General features: G+C 45.9%; 1 protein-coding gene across 1 annotated transcript in view; it reads left to right on the top strand.

The window, feature by feature from the left end:
* EPG5 (ectopic P-granules 5 autophagy tethering factor) overlaps nt 1-17,724 on the top strand; it is a 78,934-nt gene that overhangs the window by 41,521 nt on the left and 19,689 nt on the right. Inside the window, exons 24-35 of the mRNA XM_083575465.1 lie at nt 1,183-1,306; nt 3,715-3,859; nt 5,478-5,649; nt 6,635-6,797; nt 7,623-7,765; nt 8,435-8,591; nt 9,533-9,727; nt 11,148-11,361; nt 12,457-12,614; nt 14,061-14,268; nt 15,568-15,643; nt 16,629-16,732. Coding sequence (XP_083431591.1) covers nt 1,183-1,306; nt 3,715-3,859; nt 5,478-5,649; nt 6,635-6,797; nt 7,623-7,765; nt 8,435-8,591; nt 9,533-9,727; nt 11,148-11,361; nt 12,457-12,614; nt 14,061-14,268; nt 15,568-15,643; nt 16,629-16,732 — 1,859 coding nt within the window. The remainder of the gene's footprint in view (nt 1-1,182; nt 1,307-3,714; nt 3,860-5,477; nt 5,650-6,634; nt 6,798-7,622; nt 7,766-8,434; nt 8,592-9,532; nt 9,728-11,147; nt 11,362-12,456; nt 12,615-14,060; nt 14,269-15,567; nt 15,644-16,628; nt 16,733-17,724) is intronic.

The raw sequence follows: 17,724 nt of genomic DNA, 5'->3' as shown, positions 1-17,724 counted from the left end.
GGACGCACTTTTCCCCTCCTGTGGAGCGAATGCAGGGGGGAGGCAGGCGGGAAAAGCCCCCAAGAGCTGCACACAAGCTCCGTGCGCTCTTGCGGGCTTTTCCACAGGAGGCTGGCCGCATCAGTCCCTTCTCCCACCTCCCAGAAAAGCCAGGAGAAGCCGCGATCTCTTTAAAGGAGTTGTGCGGCTTCTGCCGGTTTTGCGGGAGGTGGGTGAATCCCCCCACCTCCCAGTAAAGCCAGGAAAGCCCTGCGCAGCGTCTCCCGGCAAGGAGAGGCTGCACGGGGCTAAAGGGGAAGCCAAAACTCGCTGCTTCGGCTTGCTCCATAGCTGCGCGCAACCCCTCCGGCAAGGAGAGGCTGCACGGGGCTATGGATTCTTTAGCCCCGTGCAGCCTCTCCCTCCCGGGAGAGGCTGCACGGGGCTAAAGGGGAAGCCAAAACAGCAAGCGGGATCCATCCTGCTCACTGCCTTGGCTTGTGCCATAGCCGCGTGCAACCCCTCCGGCAGGGAGAGGTTGTGCGCAGCCTGTACGCTGCTCTTTGGGGCTGGGGGGGAATTTTTTTCCCTTGATTTTCCCCCCTAAAAACTGGGTGCGCCCTATGGTCCGGTGCGCCCTATGGTGTGAAAAATACGGTAAATATCATAACTAATATCTCTCTTCTTTCTATTCTTTGCAATATCTCATATATTCCTCTTTACAAAACTTCCTGTAGTCCTACTAGCGTAATTTGTTGATTACAGTTGCTCTTCAAATAATTCGGACACGGAGCAATGGATCCAAACTACAAGAAAGAAGATTCCACCTAAACATTAGGAAGAACTTCCTGACAGTAAGAGCTGTTCGACAGTGGAATTTGCTGCCAAGGAGTGTGGTGGAGTCTCCTTCTTTGGAGGTCTTTAAGCAGAGGCTTGACAACCATATGTCAGGAGTGCTCTGATGGTGTTTCCTGCTTGGCAGGGGGTTGGACTCGATGGCCCTTGTGGTCTCTTCCAACTCTATGATTATTTGATTCTATGGTTCTATGATATATTTCTTCAATCTTCTGTAAATCTCTGGTCCCTCAGGTTTCGAATCCTTCCTTGTCATTTTATCCAATTCTGTGTAGTCCGTTAATTTTGTCTGCCATTCTTCTTTCGTCGGAATTTCTTCTTGCTTCCTCTCCTTGTTATGCTTTTCAGGCTTTTCAACACGTTTGTTTTGTGGCTGGAGGAAGAGAGCTTTCAGAAGGGGGACACGTACATCCCCTCCTTACCAAAGCAATATGATGCCCACAGGCTTGCGAAGATCATGCAGAACCAGCAGGTAATGTGGAGGGTCAAAGGTGAGGTTGCTGATTGAGTTGCCCTAGCCACTCTGGGCGACTTCCAATGGAATACAAAAACATAAGGAAACATCAAACATTAAAAACTTCCAGATAGAGGGCTGCCTTTAGATGTCTCCTGAATGTCATATAGCTGTTTGTCTCTTTGACATCTGATGGGAGGTTGTTCCACAGGGCAGGTGCCACCACCGAGAAGGCCCTCTGCCTGGTTCCCTGTAACCTCACTTCTCGCAATGAGGGAACCGCCAGAAGGCCCTCGGCACTGGATTTCAGTGTCTGGGCTGAACGATGGGGGTGGAGACGCTCCTTCAGATATACATGCTGAATAATGAAGTTCAAACTTCTAGCATTAGCCTAATCTTTTAAACAGGATGCTGGAACACTAACAGTCTAACAGTCATGGGGGTGGTAGATTTTCTCTCTTCTTTTTCTTTTAAAGTGGAAAATTATTTCCCTTAGTGACAATTTATTATACCGTTCTTGGCTTTTTAATCTGATCTTTCCTTTACATAATGCTCTGAAAGGAATATGCCAATGTACTAATAAATCAAAAGCCTGGGAAACAAAACATGGCCAAACGGTTCCACTAATAGAAAAGACAATGTTCACAAATGCTTACTTGTCTGTAGGTGAACATTTGTTTTCATGTAATTAAATAATTTGCATTGGCTCTGGAAAAAAAAAGGTGAGGTTGCCATAACTCTGTCCCCCCCGTAATACACCTCCAAATTAACAATTAACTTCGCGGGTTGCCATTCCCTGGAAAATCCATCAACCCCCAACACTTCATTCTTCTTGGACTCTGGCGGAAACCTGCCTGTTCCAGAAGACTTTCAGCTTATTGATCTCTTTGTAATTTTTAATATACATGATGTTTCTAGCGGATGCATTTTAACGTAGTGTATCTTTTTCATGTACTGTAAGCCAGCCTTCACTTACCGGGTGCCCTCTATTTTTTATTTTTTTAAAAAAATACTTTTTATTGAATGATTTTATGTTACTAAAAACATTACAACCATACTACCACTAAATATAATTGAGAAATAAAAATTACATACATCAATATTTAGTTTATTTGTTATTTACCGTTTTATTTCCTCCCAAACATTCCATACAAAACACACATATGTATAGACACACACAGACATAATGATAATAATGAAAGTAAGTATTTCCCCCCCTTTTATCTTACAAAATCTTTACTTCAATTTTGACTTCCTTTCAAGTCCCTTCGCATATGTTTTATCTTACTGGGTGTCCTCTAGAGGATTACAACCCTCAGATGTTGGCTGGGGCTGATGGGATTTGTAGTCCAAGCACCTGGCACAAAAGTGTGGAAGGAATTTTAAGAACTTTAGAAATTGCCCAGTCCCGGGGTGTGTGTGTATGTGTAGACTCTGTAGCAACAGGAAAAATAAAGATCTGCCTTGCTTTCGCCGGATCCTGCCTCCGTCCATTCCTTCTCTGATTTGTAATGGACTTAGGTGACACTGTAAAAGCCAACCCCAATTTCTTCTATAACACTCCCAAGTGCTTTTTGGACTTGGGTGGCTTTAGAGAGCTGTTTGGATGATGTCCAAATAGGCAGTTCTGTCAGAGGTATGTGTGCGGCATGTGTCCCTCATGAGAGCGTGGCCTTTAGGATCTTGTTTGAAGTGGTCACAGCAGCTTCATGGATCAAAGTGGCTCTCCTCCCCGCTCTCCCTCTAATGGTAAAGGTAAAGGGACCCCTGACCATTAGGTCCAGTCGTGGCCGACTCTGGGGTTGTGGCGCTCATCTCGCTTTATTGGCCAAGGGAGCCGGCGTACAGCTTCCCAGGTCATGGGCCAGCAGGACTAAGCCACTTCTGGCAAACCAGAGCAGTGCACGGAAACGCCGTTTACCTTCCCGCTGGAGTGGTACCTATTTATCTACTTGCACTTTCAAACTGCTAGGTTGGCAGGAGCAGAGACCCTCTAATGGTGCTCTCCAGTAATTTTTCTATCGGTCTTTAACCTAGTTCCCATAAGGTAAAAATACCCACATGTCTGTTACATATGGGGTTCTCAGGAAGCCCAGCTTCGTTCTCAAAACTTCATTCTTTTTTTGGGGGAGGAAACCTCAACCCACTAGGCAGGTTATTGGATGGAACCCCCATTAGGGAGGAGCTTCATGCAAGCCACGCCCCTTTGGGGAGAGGTTGGAATTGCATTCCTCATGGTGGGGTTGAGCTTGTGAGAAACCACAAGAGACCACGAGATGGACACCAGTGGGATGTTCTCTGTTGCTCTGCTTCTCTACCCATATCCGATGTCCCTGCCACCATGATGTAAAAGAGACTGGGAGCGTTCCCTTCCACGGCCATCCATATTTGCCCACCTGTGTTTCTTTTCTCTCGTCCCGTCGTAGGATTTGTGGATAGAGTTTGTGGACACTGAGCGCGTTCAGCACGAATTCCAGGAAGTGCTGGACTCTTGGTTCCAAGTCAAGGTAGAATCGCATGCAGCCTCAAGTACTTTGTCTGCACAGACGGACTTCACGGACCCTCTGCTAGGTAAGCAGCGCTCACGGTGCTTAGAAACACAACAAGACGTCTGTGCTTTAACTGAGATTTTTGCTTGCAGTACTTTAATGGTGCAGCTGTTTTGGATCGTTAATAGAGAAAAGGCATTTGTAACTCCAGTTTCCTTAGTAATTGCTGCAGTGATTGTATTTATATACTCCTACTTTTTGGTGGAAAAGTAAAAACCCACTTAGATTAAAATGCTCACAAGAACTTTTGTTCCTTAAGTAGGTCTTCTTGATAAATTTATATGCTGAGCCTACAATTCCAATTTGGCAATCCCTATAATCTGTTTCTGCAAAACTACACGAGTGTTTTTAGTGCAGTGCACGCTTGCATTTTTTAATTTTTTTAAAAAATTGCTCAGAATAGTGAGTAGGCGAACCTCTCATCATAATGGGAGACTGCTGAAAGAAATGATCTTCATGTTGTTTCCACTTTGATAGTCTTACATTAATCTTGCTTTCAGAGTAGGGTAGGTGGGGGGTTATTATTTTGCTGTTTTGTTTTACTTATTTATATGTTTTTATCCTGTGTTTTATTCTGTGAACAGCCCTAAGAGCTTGTGTTGAAGGGTGCTATGAATGAACCAATGAATTAAATCAATAAATACATTCATTCATTCACTCCTGAGAAGGGTGAGTAGATTACAGTGGTACCTCGGGTTACAGATGCTTCAGGTTACAGACTCCGCTAACCCAGAAATAGTACCTTAGCTAAAGTGGTCTTCAGGTTAAGAACAGTTTCAGGTTAAGAACGGACCTCCAAAACAAATTAAGTACGTAACCAGAGGTACCACTGTATCTAAATTTCCTCGCTTGATAATTGGTTAAAAGCTCTGCAAGTTTAGTCTGCACAGGTCTTCTGAGTTGTAGCCCATAAAGTTCTACTCAAGCTTGGCCCATTGAAGTTAATGGATGCTGGTTAGTCATGCCCATTAATTTTAACACTTCCATTCTGAGCAGAACTAAAATGGGATGGAGCCCCATGTTTGGAAATTGGCAGTCATAGGAAGAGTCTGACTTTCACAAGCTTAGTACCAGGCAGAGGGCCTTTTTGGTAGTGGAATGCCCTCCCATCAGGTGTTAAGGAGATGAGTGATTATATAACATTTAGGAAACATCTGAAGGCATCCCTGTATAGGGTTTAATTTTTAATTGTTTTATTATGTTTTTATATATGCTGGAAGCTGCCCAGAGTGGTCAGTCAGATGGGCAGGGTACAAGTAATAAATCATCATCATCATCATTATACCTGCAAGCTCATAAGTGGTCATCTCCTCTTACGTGGTGACCATTCAGAGTAGTCAAAGCAAACCAGACTCAGACCACAGTTTGATATCCAGGTTTGTCAGATAACCTGCTCAGTAGAATTAAAGAGTAACCGGGGGAGCCAGGAGGCGCTGGTGGGGAATCCAGTTGATCCCGTGTTGTAAAGTGCGGTGTTTCAGTTTTGCAGAGGGGCAGAAATGAATGGCATTGTAAGAGCGGTAGAGGCCTTCTTAAAGGTTTGAAACGATTTCTCAGTGCAAATTTTGCTTTCCACCTGTTGCTGATCAACCAGAAAGCGGTGTGACTGGTGACCGCTTCACATGCCTCTTCTCTTTCAGCCAAAGAGAGAATCATCAGCAGCTTAAAGAAGTACGACGCCCCCCAGCCCCCTCTCCCCCTTCAGCCGATGAAAGCTCCTGTGCCTGCTATTTCTCCCGCCAGCTTGGTGAATCAGAGAGAAGCCAAAGAGCTGGTTCGCTCCAACCTCAGCATCCTGCAGCACCGTGCCAAGTGAGACACAGGCTTCCTTGTCATTGTCTTTGTGCATCTCTCCCCTGTGTTGTATTGAGCCCCTTTAAGTGTAGCCCAGCCTCCAGGCTGCCTCCTCCCTCTCTTCCTTCGGACAGGGAGAAACCCTGCCGCAGGCCTGTGTTAGGCGCTCTGGGTGCTGCATGCAAACCTTTGGGGCATCACTTTCCTCTCTTCTTTTGAAGGACTGGGTTTCTGTGCAGTCAGTCTGTAACGGGACCCAAAATCTTCATTTTTCCTCCTCCAAGGGAGCATTTCTCAAATGCATTAACTTGAGCTCTTGAGTCAATGTATAAACAGAAAGCCAGCTGTATAAACAGCTGCTCAAAGCCCTCTCCTTTATCAGTCTGTGACGGCAATGGATGGCCTTGCCAGTTTCGTGCAGCAGGGATGGACCGTCTGGGTCTTATCTTACATCCTGATCACAAAGACGCACAGACCTTGTCAGGTCTGACAAGAGACCCGGGAACGGCACCAGGAGTGCTCTTAGAGTTGGTGACCTCCTGCCCCAAGATAAGAGTATAGGAACAGGAACAACCTTTTATGGTCAAGAGTACCGGAACAGGAATATCTGTTTATGGATGTCAACTTGCGTGTATAAGCTGACGTGGTTGGATTCCTGGGGAAGGGGGGAGAGGGTGCCTGGAGGATATATATACTGCATGAAATTTCTCCTTTCTTTGGACTTGCTGTGAACTGACCACGCAAGTGCCTTCTGCTATCCGGAGAGCAGAATAAACTCTTTCTCTGAATCAACCTCGGTGTCGTTTGACTTCCTTTCTCCCTCCTGGGAGCAACGCAGACCCCACCAGTCGGTAAAGTCTAAGAAGGCTACACTTTCTTATGTACAGCATCCATGGCTAGAAAAAAAATCCCATGTGCCTGGTAGCCTAAATGTTTGAGTAGAGCTCTATTATTATTATTATTTTGGTTAATGTATGGGTTGCTGCCGCTGTTGATTTTTCAGGTCTGCAGCGCTCCGAGAGTCCCAGCAAGTTGCTTTCAACAGCGAGATCCTGGACACGCTGCCGAAACTTTACAGCAACAGAGAAGAGCAAGTTACTCACCATCTGGAGTGTCGGGGCAGCTCTGGGAAAAGTTGCCAGGGAGCAGCTCTCGTGACAATCCAGGTTGGAACAGACACCTCTCTCTTCTACAGTTTGAGGGCCTCACGCACTCATTTCTAAGCGCTATGGGGTGGGTTGTTGAGTACAGGGGTTGTATTCAACTTAGCAATGTCCTAGACTGGTTGGACGCCGAGGGATGGTGGGAGGAACCAGCTGGGGAACTCCCAAGGGACTGGTCCAGCGTCACCCAATTATAATTATTATTTATTATTTATTATTTATACCCCGCTCATCTGGCTGGGCTTCCCCAGCCACTCTGGGCGGCTTCCAACAAAATATTAAAATACAGTAATGCATCCCTAATGCTTCCCTAAACAGGGCTGCCTTCAGATGTCTTCTAAAAGTCTGGTAGTTGTTTTTCTGGTGGGAGGGCGTTCCACAGGGCGGGTGCCACTACCGAGAAGGCCCTCTGCCTGGTTCCCTGTGACTTGGCTTCTCACAGTGAGGGAACCGCCAGAAGGCCCTTGGCGCTGGACCTCGGTGTCTGGGCAGAACGATGGGGGTGGAGACGCTCCTTCATATATACAGGACTGTTTAGGGCTTTAAAGGTCAGCACCAATACTTTGAATTGTGATCGGAAACGTACTGGGAGCCAGTAATCTTCATGGGCGTGTTCGGGAGTTGAAATCTGGTCTCCCAGGTCCCACTCCAACACTCTGATCCCCACAACACACACATGAACACACTTTCTTCCTTATTCCTATGGATACTAGATACTTGCTCTAAAAATTCCAGGGGGGGATTCTGTGTCAAGAGTCACATTCTGGGCCTCTGTGATGCTGCTCGCCTTGCATGGGCCCTGCGGTAACTCACTGTTCCCTCTTTAAGTTTGAAGGGAAGCACAAAAACGAAGCCATCAGTCAGCAGCTTCATGCTCTGAAGAAAGAAGTGAAGCAGCTGCAGGCAGAGGCCTCTCAGCCCCCTTCTCTGAGTGTGGTGGAAGCCGCTGTGCACATGGAAAACTTTATAACGTAAGTTGCTGGGACATATCTATCTCGGGTCATGCTTCTCTGGTCCTGATGATGTCCAGTGCTGGAAACTTCAGGCATACAACTGGAATCTAGCTCAACATCTGTTTGGTGGGATAAAGCAAAATACAGTGGTACCTCGGGTTACATACGCTTCAGGTTACAGACGCTTCAGGTTACAGACTCCGCTAACCCAGAAATAGTACCTCAGGTTAAGAACTTTGCTTCAGGATGGGAACAGAAATCGTGCGGCGGCAGCGCAGCAGCAGTGGGAGTCCCCATTAGCTAAAGTGGTGCTTTAGGTTAAGAACAGTTTCAGGTTAAGAACGGACCTCCGGAACGAATTAAGTACATAACCAGAGGTTCCACTGTACCTTTGTTCATCAGGCCGTGGGCAGGGCCCAAAGAACTCTATGCAAGGTTCTGTTCTGGTCCTGGTTCTTTGTAGCCTCTCCTCCTTCATACCATAGCCCCTCACAACCCCTTCAAATGTATTCTAAAAAGCCGCTTTTAATGTATCCCAAACATAGATGGAAACTTCCTTCATCTTGAGAACCATCATGCAAAATTTTATTATTAAGAGATGTCTGATCATGCAAAGAACTTCCCAGAATGGGTAGCAGTGTGGCTTCCTGCGTAATATGTTTCCTAATTTCATTTGGTTTTGCACAGAGCTTTGATAAATATCTACAAGCTTCAGTCTACGCCCGGGATTCACAGAGTCGGGATCGACCTGTTCTTTGCCGTGGTGGGGTTTGTCTGTGACGAAACACAACGGCATCCGCCTACGAGGCAGTTCTTCACCTCCTGCATTGAGATCCTTGGCCAAGTAAGCCGCTCTGGTCTAGAATTCTGTTTCGCTTGTTGCAAATGTTTTCTTTGTCATGGACGCTTTAGGCCTAACTTACACCTCCTTACCACCTTCTTGATGACATCCATGCAGCCGTGAAATTAAACCTCATAAATAAGTTTGAAGTGAGGATCTTCACCACTTTCCTTTTTTAAAAATAGTTTTTATTAAGTTTTTCTAATTTACATTTCAAGATGATCATTTAGACTTCCCTTCTTCTCTTTCCACGGTTCATTTTGCATACCATACATCCCTGCATATTTTACATGAATTAAACTATTCAGTAATCCATTGTTACACCATCAAAACTCATTTACACTGTTGAATTTATCTTAATGCTACCAATGTTTTTAAATGTATACAACTTTCACCCATATAATCAGTAAACATTTCCCAGTCTTCTTTAAACGTATATTCTTCTTGTTCTCTTTTTCTATATGTTAAATCTGCAAGCTGCTCATATTCCGTCAATTTAAGTTGCCATTCTTTGGTTGGGACCAGTGGCGTAGCGTGGGTTGTCAGCACCCGGGGCAAGGCAAGTAATTTACGCCCCCTAACCCGTGGATTTGCGCCCCCTAACCCGTGGATTTGCGCCCCCTAACCCTAACCCCCAGATGTTGCGCCTGGTGCGGCCGCCCCCCCCCCTGCACCCCCCACGCTACGCCACTGGTTGGGACCTCGCTCAGTTTCCGTTCGCTTTTCTAAGTCCCATTAATAGGTCTTCTCCAAGGCCCTTGTGTAAAATTGTCTTTGGTCCTCACTTAAGTGCAGGTATATCTATTAACAGAGACTTGAACTGAAGACTGATGCTTCCGTAGTCCAAGTGTAGATGAGCTGTGGCAAAGCCAAGCAGAATACAGAAGGGTCTTGCTGTGCTGTGTCTTTGCTGAACAAACCCCTAGATCTAAGTCTCTTTCCAGGTGTTCATCTCCGGAACCAAATCGGAATGCAAGCCGGTGCTGCAAACAGTCCTGAAGAATCGGAGGCTCTGCACACTCCTGTCTCCTTACTTCACTCCTGTTGCCTCCCCAGGAGAATTCGTCAGCTTGTATGAGAAAGTTGTGTCTTTCCTTGGCGACGACAACAGCGATGTCATTTTCATGCTGCTCACAAAGGCAAGAGGCTCTCAAAGTTCTCCTTTTTATGACCCGGGAAGTTGATTTCACATGGGTTTCCCTTTTTGAAGTGTTTGTTGTGGGTGCAGAGAGGGTGGAAGAACGTTAATGCAAATACAGCAAAGCTAGACAGGTTTACTGAAATGTACTCCTTTAACCTGTGGTTTGGAGGCTTACTGTGCTAAGACGTTCCAGCATAACAATACAAAGCGAATGTCCGGCTTCTTCCAGGCTAGTGTAGATGGAACATCCCACACTCTTAATGAGTGGCCCCATTACACTAAACTATGGCTTGTTTAGCTTATCTGTGGTTTGCTTGAACACCTGAATGACTGTTTGCTATTTTGAACTAGCTATGGTTTGCTTGTGGCCCACAAACCGGAATATTAGAATTGAAGTTTACTTACAAATCTCAGCTTGTGTGAGCCATTGTTTCTCGTTATGTCCAAACACGCTACCCTGGGAGTAACTCTGGTTTGATTTGTTACCCATCTCCAGGTGCTTGCCTGGCTACAGAGACCCAAGGCGAGAGCAGTTAGTAAATGAAACCAACAGTAGGCAAAACAAGCCATGGTTTCTTTGCTCGTCTGCAAGGCTGCCCCTGGTTTGTTCAATAAACCATGGTTCGAACAAGCCGTGGCTTAAGGTTTGGGGCATACGCAGCTAGCATTAAGAAATCCAGAACGCATGCTTGCATCCTCCCTACTGCTCTCCTTGGATTGTGAAGTTCTTTTTTGTATCCCTAATCAGTGTTAACTTATGTTTTGAACATAAGGAGAAGAGAGGGAAACTGGAATCGAATAAATATTCAGGGTCTCCCAACTTGTTTTATGCCTCAGCAACAGTTTGGCTGCAGCGGCCCTCTCTCACACATTCATTTTGAAGGGGCAGGCAGATTCTGATTTATTACCTCTTTGTGTGAAGGTTACCCTTCGGGCGCTGGAGAACTATGCTCACTATTTCTTTTCTCAGATCTCCCAGTCCCCCGCAGCTCCATCCTCAAAGCTCTTTGTGCAAATGCTTGTGGCGATCACACAGGGTCCCTGGACGTTTCACCATCTATTGATCCCTGTGCCAGCACTTTATTTCTCGCTGCCACCACCCAGGCCTTACCTGGGACAATACTGAGTCCAGCCAGAGTTAATTGGAACATAAACGTTTGTTTATTTATTGCAGTTTAACAAGCATGTGGTTTCATGAACGGTATCGGTCAGTTCCAATCATGGGGTACCTATCCAGACCTATAACTTCCGCTCCCTGCTCTCACTCACTAAACCACCTCTCAGATATTTACTTGTCTGCCTAGCCCCTAATTGTTCCTGACTCAGTCTATTGACTGGACAACCTGTTTAACTATTTCACCTCCAGCACTCTCTCATATTTTAACGTCACAATGCTTGTCCTCCTTTTCCTCTTCCAGTTTGACCTCCCTCAGTGGCTGCACAGCTCAAAGCCGCCACTCTCTGAGCGGACCAGACTTCTGGAGTCCATCCACTTGGCGCTCAAAGCCTGTGGCCTGGAGCCCGAGGAAGACCTTCTGATGCCTTTTTCGATCTTCTGCAAGCACTGGACTTGCCTTCTCCAGTACCAGTTCCCCGACCACTACAGCAGCTACCTGCGGCTGCTCATGGAAAGTAAGTACCTGGTGGGGCACTACCTGAGAGTTTCCCAGCTGGCCTTCAGGCCAAATTCGGCCACCTGTTTCAAAACAGCTGAATTGCACCGCTTCCACTGAAATTTGGTCCCACCTTTTGTGTGGGTGTGTCTGCATGTGTGGGATAGATGTAAAGTCCCCTGCCCTGAAACACTTCATACCCTGCAAGGAGAAAAAGCAGATTTCTGCGGCCTGTATAGATGCACACTAATCATATGCAAACAAAGAGGTGGTGCTCAGCTTTCTTACATTTTATGAATTATTTTTGCAATTGTTCCTTAGAAAAAGAAAAGAACGAAAGTTAAGATGCTTTAGACTTTTCTTGGTCTCTTGTGGACCTGCTGCGAAATACATAGCATTATAGATTGTAGAGTTGGAAGGGACCACGAGGGTCATCTAGTCCAACCCTCTGCAATGCAGGAATCTTTCTGCCTGAACCCAGGACGAGATTTATGAGTCTCATGCTCTACCCACTGAGCTATCCTCCACACTGGTTAGCTTATACTAAGCCCCACCTAATGCAGCGACGGGCACCTTTTTGGCTTGGCGGGTCACCCCTGTGGACCAATTAAAGTGGGACAAACCGCCTGTCAATCACCTTACATCCTTAAGAGTGCTTGGCACACGGCTGGTAGTCAGGGACATGGGACCTATAGTGCGTGGGGACTTTGCCAGCCCTGCACTTGGCATTTCACCAATCAGAGGACTGGCGAAGCTGTTTTCACCACCAGTTGACCTTGTCCTTGAGCCCCAGCCCCCTGGAGGACTTGGCCGCACAGCCGATCTGGCAGGGTAAAACTGGCCGCCTATGGCCTGTGAGTTTAACCCTGCTTATAGAAGGGATCGCCTTCACAGCTGATCCAACTTTGTCTCTACCTTCCCACCCCTTATGTCAAATCTAAGGATGGGCGTGAGACAGGTTGGGTGTGTTTTGAGTGAAATGGCCTCATGGGCCAAATTGGGAGCTGGGCCGCATTTGACCTGAGGGCCGGCGGTTCCCGACCCCTGCTCCCATGTAATTTCTGGTTATTGGCACCTGTTACTTGGACAATCTGCTCTGGGCCTGCTCCCTCAGGTTCCTCGGATCAGCTCCTGAGCCCTGACTGCTGGAAGGTGTCCCTGAAAGCCTTGGGCTGCGGCTCTGTGGCCGCGAAGAAAGATGCCGGGAAGGAGAACGCCGGCGAAAACATCGCGCTGCAAACTTCCGTGCAGCTGTTTCTGTCCGCAGATCAGGTGGGCGGCTGGTGTAGCGTTGCGATGTGATCTCGCGAACAAGGGGAAGGGCTGTAGCTCAATAGCGGAGCATCTTTCTTTCATGCAGGAAGGATCTAGTCTGAGGTTTCATGGGCACCAGGGAATGTCCCCCAAAACACCATTTAGCCCATGGGTACCATGCTGCTGGGACGCAGGTGGCGCTGTGGGTTGAACCACAGAGCCTAGGACTTGCTGATCAGAAGGTCGGCGGTTCGAATCCCCACGACGGGGTGAGCTCCTGTTGCTCGGTCCCTGCTCCTGCCAACCTAGCAGTTCAAAAGCATGTCAAAGTGCAAGTAGATAAATAGGTACCATTCTGGCGGGAAGGTACCAGCATTTCCGTGCGCTGCTCTGGTTCGCCAGAAGCAACTTAGTCATGCTGGCCACATGACCCGGAAGCTGTACGCCGGCTCCCTCGGCCAGTAAAGCGAGATGAGCACCGCAACCCCAGAGTCGGCCACGACTGGACCTAATGGTCAGGGGTCATTTACCTTTACCATGCTGGTAACTTCAAGCTTAAAGCACAGGCACTACATGTCTATGATTAAGTAGGAAGGAGGGTCTTTAAAAGGATCTGCGTGTAGCAAGGCTTCAATGACCCTCTGCCCTTGTTCCGTCAAGGCAAATGCTATTTAGCCGCTGGAAATTTGACGTCCTGCCATCTGTTCTTTTGGAAGGTAGATACAGAAAGATTCTGGATCTGTCCATGTAAGAGTGGTCACATAAAAACAGTGATCCGTGTTCTATTTCATTGTATATTTTATTCAGATTCCAGAGCCTCTGTCATAACGCCCCTTGTATGAAAAGTGTCAGGTAGGACAGAGGAATGCTATTTAAATTGCCTCTTGTCCGGCCAGAATTCGTACGTCACTAGAAATGTAGCTAGATTTTGTGCAACAGCTGTAAGTCAAAGAAACCAAAAGAATACACAGCTGCATAACTCGTCATAAACCTCTACAGTTCTTAGTTAAATCTCTTACTCTTTTAAACTTTTATGGCGTTTTATTCTCTCTGGACGCATATTTCAAGTACATTCCGTTAGTATATTGATTGTTAAATCCCATATATATCGTTTTTATTGCTTACGTAGAGAATTATGCAGAAATTCTGGTTTAATATGCTGGCTGTTTGCCGTAATAAACATTGATTGATGGATATTTAGCTGCTAGATGGAACTCTGGTGTGTGGCAGCCTCAGGCAGTTTCTTATTTCCTTGAGTGACGCTGTTACGATGCATCATCTAAAGGAGAGCTAGATAGCAGGCCGGAATCTACTGGTAAATCTCTGGGTCGCCTACAGGAGGTGGTCCAAAATTTCCCATAATCTACTGGCGGCAAAGTAAAGTGGCAAGCTCTCCGTCTGGGATGGCGGGCCATAATCTGCTTTGTACATCTTCCCAGGCCTCAGAGCTTTCTTCCTCTGCAGGTCATGGAGACGATCGACTGGCTTTCTGACTACTTCCTGAAGCTGCGCTTGTCTTCGCAAGACTTCCGGAGCTTTGGCCTGTTCTCCAAGTGGGCTCCCTACATAGCCGAAGTGACCTGCTTCGCCGAGTATCTCGTCAACCGCCTGGTGGACTCGGAAGTGGCCAACTTGGCACGAGAGCCAGTCGGCAGCGGCAGGACTCTGGAAGGTAACACACAGGCAAGAGTGTAAGGCAAACTGGAACGGCTGTCCTGAGGTCCCTGTGTTTTGGGAGGCTAGCATAATAATAATAATAATAATAATTAATAATAATACTAATAATTTTTTATTTATACCCCACCCTCCCCAGCCAAGACCAGGCGCAGGGCGGCTAACACCGGCATAAAAACAATTGATTGAAATACAACTTAAAAACAAGATTAAAATACAACATTAAAATGCAGCCTCATTTCAGTAGGAACACAAATCAAAAACTTTTTTTTGGGACGAAAACGTCAAGTCTTCGCCAAGGCCAACTATCCAGACTGGTCCTACGTGGGCCAGAAAAAAGCCAGGGAAGTCCCCAAATAGGATTTCCATCACAGAAAGAGAAAGGAAAAAAGAAAGAGGGGAAGGGGATCAAGTTGATGCCAAGCCAAAGGCCAGGCGGAGCAACTCTGTCTTATAGGCCCTGCAGAAAGAAATCAGATCCTGCAGGGCTCTGGTCTCATGAGACAGAGCGTTCCACCAGGCCGGGGCCAGTGTTGAAAAGGCCCTGGCTCTGGTTGAGGCTAATCTGACTTCCTTAGGGCCCAGGACCTCTAGGGTGTTACTATTTATGGACCTGAAGGTCCTCCGTGGGGCATACCGGGAGAGGCGGCCCCATAGATACGAGGGTCCACGTAGGGTGACTGCTCCCACTGTGCCTGCCTCCCTTTTTGCCCTTCTCTGCCCCGCCCCAGGTTGAAAATACGTTTTGCTGAGTCCTGGTTTCTCGGCATACTGTTTTGCTGGCTTCCGACAGGTCACTGGCATTCCACACTCCCCTGTGTACAGTCGTACCTTGGATCCCGAACGCCTTGCAAGTCGAACGTTTTGGCTCCCGAATGCCGCAAACCTGGAAACGAGTGTTCCAGTTTGTGAACGTTCTTTGGAACCCGAACGGCCGACGCATCTTCCGATTGAGCTCCTGCAGCCAATCAAAAGCCGCGCCTTGGTTGTCGAAGGTTTTCGGAAGTCGAATGGACTTCGGAACGGATTCCATTTGACAACCAAGGTACGACTGTACTTGTTTTTGCAGTCTTAAGGACTTGCTTTAATTAAAAGAAGCAGCATCAGCTGAAACTTGGGCTGTTGAAGTTGCTGACAACACATAGTCCCAACTTTTGTTTTTTGCGTTGCAGGAAGTTGAGGCCCTTTCAACTCTACAGTTCTACGATTTTACCTCTTTTGAAGAAAGTGGTTAGATGTTTGTGCTGTGAAAATATCTCTGCTATGTTGCACATGTGTTTTTTCTCCTCCTTCCCAGCGCTGCGCTCTTTGCATTTGGTTATCACCAGACTTTTTAGGCCTTGGATCCTGGTTTTGGAGAGAGAAGACGCAAGGTGAGCAGGAAGTCGAAGGGAGGAAACATTTCATGTGTCTGTGTCTGTGAAAGGGCATTTGTGTGATTCCGTTTGCGATAATCAGTCAGCTCCTCGTTTATTTCTTTTTTGGGGAAAAAAAGGTTTATTGAATTTTAATAATGCTGAGCAAGTTATAGAAAAAAGGAAAGGAAAGAAAAATGGTCTTTAATTTTTTTAAAAAATAAACACTAAGCTGTCACAAGTGCCAATAAGGAAAGCAATAGGATACAGCTGTGTGATTTACTGAATCAATAATGAAACATACCTGGAGGAAAATGATATATATTTGATACAATTCTTTGACTCCAATTACAAAAGGTTCCATGGTCTAAATTAAAATAATTACAAGTGTTTATTAAGAGATTTTTAAAAATAACCTTCGATTGTACTCAGAATCCCGAAACTTTGGTCCCTGGACACTCTTTGCTAATGGATATGAATGTATGTTTTTATCTGCAGCTCTGTTAAGAATACAGTCGTACCTTGGTTTTCGAACAGCTTAGTTCTTGAACGTTTTGGCTCCTGAACACTGCAAAGACTGTTCTGGTTTGCGAACCACTTTTGGAAGCCGAATGTCCGACGCTGCTTCCGTGGCTTCCAATTGGCTGCAGGACGCTTCCTGCAGCCAATCAGAAGCCACGCTTTGGTTTCTGAACATTTTGGAAGACGAACTGACTTCCAGAACGGATTCCGTTCGACTTCCAAGGTACGACTGTATTGTATATTGACTTAATGAGCGTGCTTCCTCTTAAATACGGCGTATTTCTCTTTTTGCATTTCCTGTGCTACACTGGGATAGATGGCCCACAATGGTCTGAATTGGCGCAAGGCAATTTTATAAGCTTATATTGGTTGACCTCTTGAAATTGTGGCAGGGTGCCAGGAAGCAGGTGGAGGGTAGTGGCTCTTGTCTAAAATCTCTCTTACCTCTCTCCCTCTCCCCGCGTCTTGTTCCTTAATCAAGCAAACAGACCTGTTACCCTTGGCTGGAGAGCGACACACCGGTGGCTTCAAATATGGTGCAGTTATACGCAGGCAGCATAGGAGTTCTGCACGAAAGCTTTAAAGGTAGGCAAAAGTCCATACTGGCAGCCATTAAATATATCCTTTAATATTCATGCCCACCATGAATGTTTCCCTTCCTTAGCCTTTTTCTGAATTGCACATTATTTGTGTGTGGATTTCGTTCCCACTTGTGTTATCCATGCTGCCAGGAAGGTGTTCATCCACCCAATTTTTCCAACAAGCGAGGCTTCTTCTTCTTCTTCTTCTTCTTCTTATTAAGAAGAAGCTTGTTAGTTGCTTGCCATTCGAAGGTCTCCAAACAACGTAACAGCAATACACACACGCAACACAGAAGAGAAGGCAAAATAAAGTAGGGATCATCCATCTTTTTCTTTTTTTAAAAAAAAATATATTAATACTTTTCAGATTTATACATTTCACTGATTTTACAATCATTTTGACATTTTGAAACTTGACTTCCTCCCCCCACTTTCTGAGGTTCCTTAAATTTATTTTTAATATTTTCTGCATATCCAAAATAGCTGAACTTGTTCATTTATTAATCTTCTTTAAATATAAACTCTTATGAAACTGCAGGCTATTACAGTAACCCTGCCAGTGCTTTTATCTGTTTACAATTTATCTGTAAACATTCAATAAACCATTTCCGTTCTTTTATAAAAAGTTTGTTATCTTGATTTCTTATTCTTCCGGTAAGTTTTGCCATTTCTGCATATTCCATAAGTTTCTGTACCCATTCTTCCTTTGCTGGGACTTCTTCTCCTTTCCATTTTTGGGTGAGTCACATTCTAGCCTCTGTAGCAGCATACATGAATACGTTTCTATACGTTTTAGGTAGTCCTGTCCCTATAATTCCCAAGAGAAAAGCTTCTGGGTTTTTTAAAACGGACACTACTTTAAACGTCCTTTTCATTTCATTATATATTATTTCCCAGTAAGCCTTAACCTTACTATAAGACCACTACATATGATAAAAGAACAACAACGGGAAAGCTGTTAGAATTCCTGCTCCGTGATTGCAGTCATGGGATTGT

The sequence above is a fragment of the Podarcis filfolensis genome (genome assembly GCF_964270895.1).
Source record: "Podarcis filfolensis genome assembly, chromosome: 11".
Lineage (NCBI taxonomy): Eukaryota > Metazoa > Chordata > Lepidosauria > Squamata > Lacertidae > Podarcis > Podarcis filfolensis.
Note: the sequence above shows the minus strand (reverse complement) of the source record. Positions and strands in the feature narration are given on the sequence as shown.